General features: G+C 37.4%; 2 protein-coding genes and 1 long non-coding RNA gene across 3 annotated transcripts; 1 reads left to right on the forward strand and 2 right to left on the reverse strand.

Annotated features, from left to right (window-relative positions):
• Positions 1-264: 264 nt before the first annotated feature.
• Positions 265-4,056, forward strand: LOC117214714. Its single transcript, XM_033460987.1, has 2 exons — positions 265-1,453; positions 3,063-4,056. Exons 1-2 carry the CDS (start codon positions 849-851, stop codon positions 3,559-3,561), a joined length of 1,104 nt encoding a protein of 367 aa, XP_033316878.1. The 5' UTR covers positions 265-848; the 3' UTR covers positions 3,562-4,056.
• Positions 4,057-4,136: 80 nt separating this feature from the next.
• LOC117214716 lies at positions 4,137-6,963 on the reverse strand. Its single transcript, XR_004488926.1, has 3 exons — positions 6,925-6,963; positions 5,654-5,807; positions 4,137-5,557 (listed from the first exon to the last, which is right to left on the reverse strand). It is a non-coding gene; the product is annotated as an uncharacterized LOC117214716 (long non-coding RNA).
• A 778-nt stretch (positions 6,964-7,741) lies between these two features.
• LOC117214715 lies at positions 7,742-8,207 on the reverse strand. The gene has a single exon (XM_033460988.1). It carries the CDS (start codon positions 8,124-8,126, stop codon positions 7,752-7,754), a length of 375 nt encoding a protein of 124 aa, XP_033316879.1. The 5' UTR covers positions 8,127-8,207; the 3' UTR covers positions 7,742-7,751.
• Positions 8,208-14,675: the final 6,468 nt, after the last annotated feature.

A 14,675-nucleotide genomic window follows, 5' to 3' on the forward strand; every position in this document is an offset into this window, starting at 1 on the left:
TTTTAGATGCTTCGTTTTATAATTTACCAGCAATTACACAACGTGTAATACAGTCTTGTTTTTTAACAGTAGATACAAAAGAGAGATAATACGCTAGAATTACTTTACGTTCATTCTCGCGTCAAACGAATTGGTGAACACGATACGTTCGAGCTATTGAAAATGCGCGCGAAGTAGCTAAATCGATCTCCGTTCGTTGCCGAGTATCATGGAGTACGTGACGTCATTGGAAGATAAGAGTTTCATTATCTCGGTTGCGCGTTGCGAGGGGAATCGGCACGCGTAACAATTTCCTACGATACTTTCAGAGTTCCACCGGCTGGCTACTTGCGGTCGACTCGTTGCCACGCGTGCATCGATCTTACCGAATGTTGAATGCCGATATCAACAACGCCTTATCTGTCTCTTATTTGTCACGCATTTCGTATCCATAGGCTGTGAGATAGCCGGGAATCTTGGACTGTTCATCGTCGATCGTAGTTATCGTTGTTGTTCGCGTGACAATCGTTCTTAGAATAACAATCTCGTCGAACCTATCCAGAAGTGTTGTTTTCAGTTGTTATATCAGAATCAGAATTGTGGAAACTGAGTCATCGAAATCGAACTATATAGTGCATCCGCCACGATATTCCCACAATTATTCGCTACACGTGCTTCGATTCTACAAGATTCCTACGTTATTGGCGACGTACGAGGAAAGTTATCGTACATGTAAGTTGTTCGATAAGTATAGAGGAAAGACGGCGGCCATTATATCGTGGATTAAGAACGTAGGCGGTCAGTTTGAACTTTAATTGCTCAGCTTGTTAATAATCGGTGTAAAAACTGGTGACGATATTGTTCGGAGCATGAAGTCCCACGAGGTTTGGGAGCGAAGCTTCGCCTTCATCGAAAAGGAATTGCTGCCGGAAATGGTGCAAGATCGTTGCTTCTGCGAGCCGAATTCCAGGGAATTCGTTCAGTTCGACTCGGCAACGATTCGTCTCGACGAGCTGAGTCGAAGCAGCGAGATTTATCGCGTGACGATCGTGGTCAGGTTCTCCGGCGAGCCACGCAGCTTCCCGCTGTTACTGAAACTGCTTCCCGAGGAAGAGGCAGAGCACAAGAGTCCGACAGCGTTCGATGCTTACCAAAACGAAGAAATGTTCTACTCGAAGATGACGCTCAAGTATGGAACCGATTTGGTTCCAAAGTGTTACCTGTCGGATTTAGGTCGTTACGGAAGACCGGTGATCGTTCTCGAGGATTTGGAGGAAGCTGGTTACACGCAGGTGGACGGTGAATTGGACGAGGAACACTTGAAATTGTGCGTGCAAGTTCTGGCCAAGTTTCACGCCAGAGGGTTGAGATTGAAAGCGACAGAACCGCAGGTCTTCAGGGAATTCGAGGCGAAATTGCTTGAAATTTCTCTCACGGAAGAGACTATGTTGCATTACGAGAAGAGATCGACTAGGTAAAATTTCTTGATCCTTTCTTGCTAATAAGATGCGACGATGATTATTAGACCGCGGATTTTATCAATTAATGGCAGGTTTTAAGATGAAAAGATATGTGGGACACGACAGACAAGAATAATTGATATAATAAATAATAAAATGATAAATGATAAAATATTCAAGATAAAGTATCTACGTTCTATATCTTGAATCGTGTTTCGAAAAATATAAAATTATGAAAAAATCCGCAAGATAATAAATTATGACGAACCGTGTAAAGATCGTAAGACAAAGGTTTCGTTTGACAGAATTTCGGATACATGTGCCGATAGAAATGTACTTACGATACGATAACGAAGATAACAATGGTCTGTATATGAATGCTAGGAAAAGGCTCGATTTTCAAAACGCATTGATTGCGATTTCGCGTTGTGTCGATTACTCAAGTCGAAGATTAGGATCTACGTAACTTTGTGAAAGTAACGAGTACGTGTTTCTCAAAATCATACGATCTATCGTTTTTTTTTTTTTTTTTTTTTATGACGTAAGGTAGTTAGAAAACGTAAACAGTAGGAAGAGGAGAAACAGTAAAAAAAGGGGGAATATGTAACACAGAATTTTCTTAATTCTGGCTAAGCATTGGTAATTGTACTTAACAATTGTAATTATGGATTGAACAAGTAGCATTCCTTTTTCTTTTGCCGAATGTGCTATAATCGAATAAAATTAGTGCTACGACCTATGGATCGCGTATGAATTCTGTGGCGGGATTTAACAAACTCTTAATTGATACTCTTGATGAAACCATTTAAGCGTACTATAATAACGGTACTGTAGGTATAATAATTATTTCTTTAAATAGTAGTTTGAAAATAACGTGGAAACTAATTTTTTTCAAAATGCCAGTACACATTTGTTAATAGGAAGACGTCAAGTATAAGAAAATGTAATCAATGACCGGATGGATACGTTATAATAACACCGAATCTTGGAATATAGCTTTCAACTTAAATTTCCCTTGGATGAATTTTCGTTCGTGATACTGATAAAAGGGTTGATAAATCTAACCGATGGAAGAATTGTATCGTATCGAACGTGCGATAGTTTCGTCGTTGAGAGATACAGAGTAGGTATCTGACCGGTAATATTGACGTTATCGATGTTACTGGCAATAAAATAGCAACTTCGGTATAGGCGCAATAATCGGTACGCAATTGAAGCGGACAGAATGCAAAATTGATCGAGTTTCCAGTATCAAGAGATTGACGCGAATCAATTAATTGCCAGTTTGTTAGAAAATCTGAACGCAGCTACGGCCTCGCCGTTCTATGTTGAAACATATTATTATAATAGATTCGCCGATAATGGTTTTCACGCCTAATCACGCGCAACCATATTTCTCGAAATTTTCGTTTCTTTCGTCTAACATGAGAAAAAGTCGAACAGCAACAAGATGAATCTTAACAAAGTTCATTCTTCGCAGAAAACATCGTGCAAGTTCGATTATTGTTTTCAGTCGGTTTGATTATTATATCAATAATATTTATTAATAATATGTATAATTAATAATAATATATATATATCAGTATATCAAAATATTATACGCTACGTGTACGCTGATTTCAGAATGCTGGATATTCTCGAGACGATGCCGAACTCTGGGTTCGTAGAGAGGATAAAACATAGATTAAACAAGAGACCAATGGAAATAGTGAAAGCCATCGCGACGGGGGTGAACGACGTCTCTACAATATGCCACGGCCATTTTTCACACGATAATCTACTGTTCAAATACCAGAACGGGAAACCGATCGACGCGAAGATGATCGACTGGCAAACAATGAGATATTGTTCGCCGGCTGTCGATCTCGGGCCCATTCTACTGTATAACGTGACACATGAAAATGGGCCGTCGGAGGTGCAGAAAATTTTGACGCTGTACATCGACACCGTCAGATCTGAATATCCAGAGGTAGACAGTGAACGTTTGAGAGAAGATGTGGTCGACAAGTTCCTCTTTGCTTGCGTCGTACTGTCAATTTTAGACCACATTACCGACGACGAACTTACTCGAGTTTTGTTATTGCTAGAACAGTTGGACAATTTCGATGAAACGCAGAAATAGTTTTGTTAATCCACCAGCCACAGGTTTTCTCAAAATCACGCTTCACCTGGTATTATTAGGCTGACATTTGTGTTGATATTTATAGAAATCAAAGTGTTTTAACAACTATAAGGAGGTAGGTTTCGTATTTAAAAGCGCAAAAGTTTATTATTACGAACATCGATAGAGGATGAAAATATAGCACGTTCGGAGAACTACTTGATTTTTGCTTGCTCTTTGTTGGTTCAATCAGGTTACTGAAAAGTGCAGCTGCCTTTTTTATTACGTTATTCGAGCATTGGAAACCAACGTTTCCCATCGAAACGAGTGCCTTTCGCTGATTAATCATTAAAACATCGGAACACGTCATTTTAGCCTATTTTGTTGTGTACATAAATATGCTATCAAGCGTTCTAACTAGGCCGTATGCAATATTGCGTAAAAGTCTTACATCATCTAGGTTACTGGTTTTATGGTGGCAACTAAATATACTTGTAGGAAAATTTCCACGTGATTTTATATAAGAACAAACCTTTAGATGTTTTCTTCGTGGTGCTGTTCGTTTATGATTTCTTCCGATTCGAAAATTTCTTGAAATTATCTGTATTGATCGTTTAAAATGTGCTAGAAGAGGAAGCAATTTAGATACGTGATCAGTTTTGTAACGATATTAAATAGAATTAACGGAATTATAGCAGGTAAATAAGTGCGTTTAAAAATGACTCGAGATAACAAACGAAGGCCCGATAAAATACCAATTATCTGAAATTGATTGATACTTTCTGCGACGACTGCTATTTATTGGATATAACGTTTCCTATATGACCGAAGACTGTTATACGAACGAATAGATCGAGTTTAGTAAAAGAAATCGCTTGTGGCTGGAGGTTTAATGTCTTTCTATCTTTAGCGCGCCATATCTTTTTTCTTCCTTTTAATAGATCTTCTTTTTTGATAAAAGACGTTTTGTAACAAACGAATATTTTAGTCACTAATTGCGGCTAATAAAACTAATTGTCCTTTTCACTCCGATATATCGATGAATTTAAGATCGTACAGCTTGTTACCGATAATTTGCAAGGAATGTGATTGCAATTTTAGACTCAGAGATAATGACGATATTTCTAATATATTATCAGTAGAAATTACGCAGAAAACAATATCTTTAAGACCCCTGAGTCATTGGTCCGGATAATGATAATTCGTAGATATCGACTGTTTTGAATTTGTAAATCATTAACTTCCGCCTTTGATCTCATAATTTATCATAATTTAATAAGCGTAATCGCAGTAAAATTCAATTCACGGTGTAAGACTTTATGGATTTATCATTTACATATCGACTTTATCGTTTCTCTGATTGAGTCGCTTCTTTCGTTGTTTTCTTTTTCTTGTTTTTTTTTTTTTGTATTTTATAAAGATAATAAATCAGCCATTGATTTGAAAAGTAAATTATCTCTTTTGTTACCGATTTTTACGATAATCGTAACAACATAAAAGGACTATTAACACGGTGTTTCACCAATTCCCTACTGTCGTTTTTCCCTCCTAAAAAGCAAGCATTTTATTGAAAACAGTGGAGATTCTGTCGCAGCGATAACACGCGACAGTTACACGCCAAGCTTTCCATATTTTACCGAAGATTTAATATTTTCGAAATTATTATCTATATTTCTGATATTTCCTCTTTTCGCAGTGATAATATTTTTAAAAATGCTTATAAATTTCGGCTATTTCGCGCATGGCTATCGCATGGGTCTTTGCCATAGCGGCTATTGCCCCTAGCTGCTTTGACAACGTTCAACTGCATTCGAGTCATTGAATTTGATTTTTCAGCGCGTATAACCGAACGATGCTTTGATTCCCTCGTTTCATCGATGCTGGAAGATTAAAATGTAGATCACAGGAACCACCCTCTCGTTTCGTTCCTCTCCCCTTCTCTTTCGCTCTTCTGCCCTCTGTGTGCACTCCATCTACTCGCAGCTGTTACGACACACGGAACCGTATCGGCGTTGTTCTGTGAAATGTAACATTACTTTCGCCCCGAATAATGTTGCGGATGAAAAATGTACTTCGACCTCGCTCTGTTTCGGACACGGATTTATGTACTTACATACACCGAGCACCGCGCTTGCCACATTCGTTATCCAGGATCAAACGTTCCGTTTCCACTTTTTTTTTTCTCCTTTCATGCATCGTTTCAGACTTATGTCGAGCTTTTGCGATCGATATCGATGGTTTACGGTGGTTTGCGAACCGAATTCTATCTATTTTAACGATATCGCAATCGAAATCAATTAACAATGTGAAAATATCAAGGATTTGGATGGGAAAAAAAAGCTGTAATTAGCCCGCGGATATTTATGCAAATTTATACCTTTACGAGCGCAGCTGTGAAAGTAGAACCTGAGCAGAAATTTGTTTTGCTCGCTTGATATCGTAACGAATCTTGATATACAGGGTGGTTGGTAACTGGTGGTACAAGTGGAAAGGGTGTGATTCTATGCGAAAAAAAGTTGAAAATATAGAATAAACATTTTTTTTTTATTTTTCTTTTTAATTTTTCCATCGAGACAACGATCTACAGTGAGATCCCTTATAACGTGCTGCACGCGTACCGAGCGAAAATTCAAAGTCGATTTTCTCGAAAACAAAGCCTCGAACGAAAAATTTTTATTCTATATTTTCGACTTCTTTTTTCGCGTAGAATCACCCCCTTTCCGCTTGTACCACCAGTTACCATCCACCCTGTATATTTTAATATTCAATACGTCGTCGTCTACTATGTGTATTCCGTGTGTTTCTATACTTCCACGTTTGTCATAAATACATAAATATTCGCAGTCTATCTACAGCGCAGAGTAGGACTTGAATTTTTTGAACACCTTTTATTAGAATTTTCGTCATATTATTGAAACGTTCTTTTTCTTTTTTAATTACTCGATTATCCGAACAATAATATGAAAGCTATATCACAGAGTGGTTTGAAGATAAGAGGATAAGACGAGCGATGTAAGCGGCGAATAAATTGTTAGAAGAATTAAAGGGAATGTTTTCGTGAACAACGTTTAGAAACATTCGTAGCAACGGGAACAGTTATTAGATAGTACGAAAAGCGAAAGAAGACTAATCCAGCGGAGATACTGAGTTCGAGAAGGATTTATAATACTACATCGAAGGATCGATCAACGAGATAAGAGGAAAGATTAGAAAGCCAAGAAAAAAATGACCGAGATATACACATCTAATAACGTGCAATAAATTATCATTTTCTATATGAAAGGCACGTCGTAATTTCAGTTTGAAAAATTCCATTATTCGGTTTTTCTGTAATTAATTAATTCGGATAATCGATAATGTATTTTCAAGCGTAATTTCGATTACCTGATTTTCTTCGTACAACCCGATCTTCACCCATTAATCATCACGTTTATCTTTCTTGATAGATTTCTGAAGGCAGTAAAACGTTCACAGGTGAATATAGGTTAACCATATTTCGAAATATTGGTGGCATACTAACTCTTGGACGCTGTAATACATCGACGGAGAATGAGGAATTCAGAATGATCGATTTACAATATAATTGTCTTCAAGATTTTCCGCATTTTTAGCACCATACATAAAAAAATACATAGTTATAACTTCTTATTGAAAATATAACGATATTGACAGTTACGTTCCGTACGATGATATTAAAAAAGACGTGTAATATCATACCTTTCAGATTCAATCTCTGCCAAAGGTGTAATTAACCTTGCTGCAGCTCCCGAATTCTTGTGTCTTGTTTTTATCTCAATAAACCAAGCGATTTTCGACCTTTGGAAACAAATCAAAGAGCGTAATTTATAATTACGCGAGAAATGACACCACCGTTCTTTCACATTTCTTGTAAACTTCATATTTCTTACGGTCGCTTTCGACGGTATCGTATTTGTCTAAGAAAACGTTGGAAAATTTCCCAAAAATTTGAAAAAAGAAAGAATCGTCGTCAGCATGAGATTACCTGTTTCCCTGTTTCAATCGTACGCTAATATACTTGAAGCATTAAAAAAAAAACTTTCTCCAGCCTGAAACGAAGGCAACATCGAGATACAAAGAATTCATGGAACGTAGCAGGATTAGGAAATATTTTAACGATAGAGAAACACGATCTCGATGAAAATTCGCACGATCGAATTTTCTTCAAAATACTCACGATCCAAACTTTAAATCTACGTATCCCCTTCAACCGGTGGCGCCTCTTCCACATTCGGTTCCTCCCCTGTAATTTCAATCGGTAGCGATGAAAGTTGAGGTTGTGGGTTAGGTTGGCGTTCAGATTGAGCTTGATTTCTTAGCGATCTACTAAACGTTCGTAGACGATCGCACGAGGCGGACAGGCAATAAATAGCGACCAGTATAAGAAGGAGAATAAAGGTGGAAATTATCATGCGACGAACGCCGCATCTTCCCTTCGCTGTGGCCTTTAGGATCGGCTTGCACGATGGTAAAAGGTCCTTCGCGGAGATGTAACACTCCACGGTTTGGCGGGAAGAACTGGTAGTGCCATTACAGTCGCAGAGTGCCTCCACTGCACGGAAACCCATTCGATATTGGGAATTTTGACGATTTGATTGCCGAGATGGGAGCTGTTTAATTGTGCACGCTGGATTTCGATCGCGGTCGACCATGAAAGTCGATCGTCTGATTTTATGCGTTCGTTGGCTTCCGTTTTAAGCTCGTTGTACACAAGCGACGGGGTGATCCGACTGGATTATGTTCTTAATGATACAATGCACACGAGTGTACGGTTTCTCTTGCACAATAATTTACCGATTAACGATATCAATAGGAGGTAGATATATTTATGGAGAATTTGACGGTGCAAAATCGAATAGAGTATGTAAGATATGAAAGTACAGTACTTATTGCGATATTTGGCAAGTAAATTGATTCTCTATCTATGTAGGTGCCATTGTTTAAATTACATTCGTTGAAGCATGGATTTGCATAAATGTTCACAGTCTAAATATTGGTAAACCAGCGATTTATTGGTTGTAAGTTATAGATTTCTTTTTCACGATTTTATAACATTTCGTGAATAGGACGATCGTAATAAGTTACGTTTGCTTCGTTATCAAACTTTTTAATTTTATGTAAATATATTTTACACGTGACTCGTAAAATTTTAATAATAACGTTAATTCGATTGTCTATTTCTTTTATGGGGTGTTTGTTTTTTATTTAAGAGCCACATCGATACGAGTTCCTCGTTGCTTTTCTCCACTGAGTAAGGAAGCAATGGAATTCGTGTGTAAAGTTGTATTAATTTTGCGATAAAAGTTGTAGCTTTTTCAAACACGTTTACGAATAATCCTGCATTTTTCTTACCGGAGCGATTTGAATATCCACGAAGAGACTGAGACATATTGTAATATGTCATCGAATAAATTACAATTAAAATTACGATTACATTATTATCTTGAATTGTTAGGTTATAGTTTTCTAGAAATAGATGGACAACATAACGGAAAAGAGAAGGCTACTTTCTGAAAGCGTAAAAAGTTGAAAAATGATATAAATATTTATATTTGGCTTAATAATATTTGCATATCTACGAAATATTGTTTGGTGGACATTCGCGTCACATTTACCAGAAACTCTATGCATTTTAAGGAGCTAAAAATACGTCACACTTATTTCATATTAGCTCAACTATCAGAGTTCCGTTTACAAAATGTATCTCTTTCTCTGGAAGCAAGGCAGAAAAATAAAAAGTAAGATATTCCCGAAAATTTTCTAGAAATATAAATGATCGTTATAACGTATAGCTAGGATAAACGAACTTTCTATGTATTTTAAATATAAATAAGCTACATAAAGCGAGATGTATGCCAAGCACCAGGAAAGCGCAGAAGAGGTCCATTAATTATTCGGCTGGGAATATTCAAAGCGTTAATCAAAAATAACAAAATTACTGGAGTGTAAGTTGTCGTGTGTCAGGTCGGATACAACTCCAAATATAATATTCAATTTGTATTAATTCAATTTTAATTCAATTTTCTCTCATTTTCGTATCCTATATTTCCTTATTCTCACATAATAAATAATAAATTCATGTTAAAAGATTCAATTGGATTTCCTCAGCGTTCGGCTCGAATACCACGTTTCATTTCATTTCGAAAATTATTTGAAGAATTTAGATTCGCGATACAGTTCGAGTCGTTAATCGTGTCAAATTGGTTGTCCATTCAAAATGTACTTGTTCAATGTAATCAGAAATAAGTATTTGGACGCGTGACATGCAAAAAGATGCAAGATCGCGTCGATTGAATTAGCGATATCGAGTGTCTGCCCCTGATCACTGCAATTTCGCCTTTCGTCGTTCTCACGACAAGAACAGAACGTTGATCGTCGTCGACGTTGGCCGCCGTTATCAACGTTACAAGGGACGAATGACGAGAGACAAGATCTATATTTTACGGTATCTGGAATTCGGAGAATCGCGGCTGTAGATCGGAATCGTTTGCGGTCGACCTGAATGGAGTCAGAACTTCCAGATTATGAACATAGTTGACGACTCCCTTACGGTTTATAGCTTTAACATTTGCCTAATTCCACCAAGCGAATCAGATATTTGCTTCCGGTTGACAGCGACTTAAACAATTACGCCGACATATCGGCGAGGATCATTTTCGAGGATTCATCTGGCGACGTTGCAATTAGTCGACCAATAAATTCATTAAGTGGCTCGCGAAAGTATCTCAATACATACCACGCGAAATTTTTACATGTATACTGTGTGCGCGCGCGTGTGTGTGTGTGTATTATGTAAAATATTTTGAAATTTTATCAGCACTGTAACGATGCACCAAAGTCACACGGCGATTATTGTAAATACATATTTCATATTCAAATTCATGTTTCATAAAACATGGTGGGAAATGCGAAAAGTATTTGCATCAAGTTTCGTTTCATGTGCGTGTAAGACGATTCGATATTTCTAAAATATCGCGTTATATATCTATACGTGTAAATATTTAAAACTCCATAAATCGTTTCTAACAGGAAGCTCGGTCCCTTGAAAGATTCGATTTGAGATAAGTGGCATTCTTCATATCCTCGGCGAATTATCTGAAATTCCAAGATGTAAGAAAACACTTGGTATAACAGTGTTTTACTCGCCACGATTTGTTTACCGCCGTTTTATCTAAAAACCCAGCGTCTATCCAGAGGAGCCAGCGTGATAAGTCGCAGAATTATTGGATTTTGGTTAGAGTTTCGCGAACAAACAAAACGGTATCAAAATTACGGCATTTATAAAGTGCCATAAACCATTAATTAGCGTCATGCGGCAAAACACTTTACTTAACTGCATCACGTCTTCGCGCAAACGTGGATTTAATAATAAGTAGACTGCGCCATATTGAAGCCAAGAACTGTTTGGTGCGGTGGTTACAGCTTGTGGGTTTCATCTCTCAATACAGTTGCATCACCGTAACGAGCAACAAATTTTTTTATGCGATGAAAAGCTGCAATGTAATGACCTTCGAGGCAGGTACGCGTATTTTTCTGAAACAACGAGTTAATAATAGGAAACAACGAATAGACCTCTTGAGTTTCATTTTCCAATTTACATTGCATCTCGTTATTTGCTTGAAAAAGATATTACCGCAGAACAGTAAACAGTATTACTCGAGTGATTTTAGATAGTTTAATCGCACGAGCAATTTCTATGGAAGAAATATCAGTATCGGAGCAATACATTTTTCTGCAATTGATTGGTTCTCGTGGAACCTTCTGCTGCCAAATGTCAAAGAAACGGGTCAATGACGCAGGAAAACAATTTATACAAGTCGTAGTTGCGTCGCAGAATACTGAACACAATCCTAGTTTCTCCAGTGCCGTAACTTATTTCCGTTGAAATCATATTAACCCTCTTGTCTTCCATCTAGTCTCTCACTCCGCTAAGTTTATTTCCATTTCAAGTTGTTAGGAACAATTGTCTCGTCAGTCGATCGAAACTAACATCTAACAACAATCTTCCGTGTATTATGAAAGTATACCAAACATCAATTTCATGATTATTATTAGAATCAATATTAGGAAAGAAAAATATAATTTCTCGATTTTGATACCTTATTCTACGTATATTTTCTTGAAAAGTTTAAGCAGTTTCTGAGCATTTAATTCCGCGTTGCAAGCCGTGAAAATTAACCAATATTATTAAAAAATAACGTTTCTCGATACGTTATATTTTACAAATATAATTTTAGAAATTTCAAATAATTTCTAAGAAACTCTTTCTGATTTTATGAAGATGTAAATATTCGTTCTCATCGCTATTAATAAGTAGTATTATGCCTTGATATAATATTGGTATATGGCATTGATATAAACTATAAGCCTTTTAAATAAAAATATTTTCACGTCTCATAAACGAATTGCTAAATATCGGTGTTTGAACGGAACGTTTTAATACGGATAGGGAATGTGACCATAGTTCAGAACATGTTCTACTCGTCCACAATTTCGTTAAGCGTGAGTTATGTAAGAAAAACGAAAAACATTTCACCAACGATTACCAACTGCTTCCTGTGCGCTCGACTATTTTTATAGCCGGTAGTTCTGAAGTTCTTGGAGAAAGTAGGTAGCAACGCGGTGAAAATAATTTCGTTCGAGCGAAAGCAGCTTGCTTAGCGTACGACACTGACGTTAGGTGATTGGACTACCGAGTTAAACGCTTCTACGTCTTTATTCTTTCGCCGCGCTTTCCACAGCAAACGGAAATCAACAAGGGTGAACGTTCTTCACCCTGGAAGTTCTTAATGTTAGGAGAATGCTGAGGCTGCGTAATTAGTTGACGTACCGCAACGCTTCAATTGAAAAGACATTTGTTCACGAAGCTCGTCGGCATTCCGACTTCACAGAGAAATAACACGTTTCATGGAGAAACATCACGAAAAATATATCTTTCGATAGCTTTTTTAATGTGCTATCTGTTTGTACATACATATTACGATCCACATTTACATATAGTCTGAATTTCGATTGATCAGCATCGGTTCAATCTCTTCAGATACGAATATCCCAAGACGGGAACAGCGAAAGCTATGGATAAGCGTGTTCCCCCAGAGGAATGTGACCGAAACATTTATAAAATCTTGCGCGTTTCTCACCCGACCGCTAAATTTCCCGCGTGTATGCCAACACTTCGCATCGTCTGAGATTTTTCTCCACCGAATGCACGAACATTCCATTCCGCGGATAGCGAAGGTATACCGAATACACGCCGGGAATACATCAAATAATTTTTTTCCAAACATACGTAGAATCTTTTGAAGCGTGCGGAACAATTCATAGATCAGAACGCGGTCGTACTTTTTTCAACGCGCAGTACGCGCCATCCATAAATCCATTTTCAAAGTTTATTGCCGCCAATGTTTATCTTTAGCGAATAAATCCGAACACGTTAGGAGAAGCTATCATCACGCTACGTTGCACGAATCAAGCGTATGTATGTTCAGTGAATCAGAAAATTGTTCGTATAACTAACAAAAATTATGAAAATATATGAAACAATAAGAAGATCCTCCTAAAAACCATCGATATTTTCAACCATAGTCGTTATAAATAATTTTTAAACGATTCTGTGCTAATACAGCGATATGTTGACTCAGATCCGTGATAAGATTTGATTTATCTAACACTCGATATACTAAAATTTCATTTTAATCCGAGAAACTTCTTATCCGAGATCTTTCGACGTAAACACTGTCAATCTAAAACTTAAAATAGCAATCCTTAATGCTTTCGCTAATTTGCTAATATCGTTCGAAGCTCGCCTCGTTTCCTGAATGTTCTAACACTTATCAACGAGATTACATACGAACGACGTATCCTTTTTTGTCAGAAACGTTAAATTCGCTTCCCACTAAATAATCATTTAGCACTGAATACACGGTATAAGTGGCTTTAAACGACTTCAGCCTAACCGGCGATGAGATCGGTACGAAAGCGTTTTACGAAATTTACGTTCTTCGTGTTGTATATCGCGGCGAAAGCGGCAAACCCCTAACGAAACCGCCGAAGTTCTTCAGGACTTAGCATCGCATGTCCGATCAGACAAGAGAACCATGGACAGTGGTTTATGCGCTCCTCCATCTACGGATTCTCGTTTAATAAGCTCATCTGTATGCGGAAGTACATTATCTTGGGTGACGCGAAGCTTTACGCGGATGTCGCATTGCTCTGTTAATTTTTCTGCCGGCTTATAACGTCGAGAGGTTACGCCGATCGTTATAGCGATTTTTCTTGTCTCATATTTTTTATTCTCTTTAACATTCAAAGATACGATCGCAATTACCGTTCATAATTATCCGGACACATAGGTCGATTTGTAGTAACGCTACTACTATCTATTTGCATTTGATCAAAATGCAGATATTCACGATGAATTGATAACTAGAGGCAGCACTCGTTACCTTTTTTTACAGATTCTCTACAGGGACACACGCACGTGCGTTGTTATAAAAAGGCAAACTTTTGATCACCTAAATTTTTCCACCAGAGAAACATTCTTGTACAAATAATAACCGCAACCCAGATCTTGTCTACTACAGAAAATTAGAATTCCCGATGCAGTTATGTATATCCTGGAAAGATTGGACAAGTAAAGTAGATCAAGATATCCGTGTAAACTGCAATCTCTGGAGGTTCGAGATACGCTGGTAGAATTCGACCATTCGGAAAGTCGGAAGCCTAGGTTTGGATTGGACTCCCAGGAGTGACCTTCCAGATAGATTTTGATCCTTCGATAAGATTCAACCACTTTGGATCTTTGAATAGGATAGGATCAAAAAGTTCTGGATATTGGATGTGATCCAATCCTTGGATTGACTTTTAAATCACAGATATATCGAAGACACATCCGAGGCTCTCTATATGATTGAATCTTCTTATATACTCAAAGGTTCGTGGTTTAGGTACTCGAAAGTTCATATTCAACGTAGAGTCTTTACTCGTTCGAAGATATTTACTCGAGTAGCGACGAAGATCAAAACGAATGAAAATGAAACGTATTATTTCGTTTAAACAGGAACGGAATTTGTTCGAACTTTGTTACTTGATCAAATTTATAATACGTTAATTTCTTT

This window comes from Bombus bifarius, unplaced genomic scaffold (genome assembly GCF_011952205.1).
Source record: "Bombus bifarius isolate JDL3187 unplaced genomic scaffold, Bbif_JDL3187 scf7180000009243, whole genome shotgun sequence".
Taxonomy (NCBI): domain Eukaryota; kingdom Metazoa; phylum Arthropoda; class Insecta; order Hymenoptera; family Apidae; genus Bombus; species Bombus bifarius.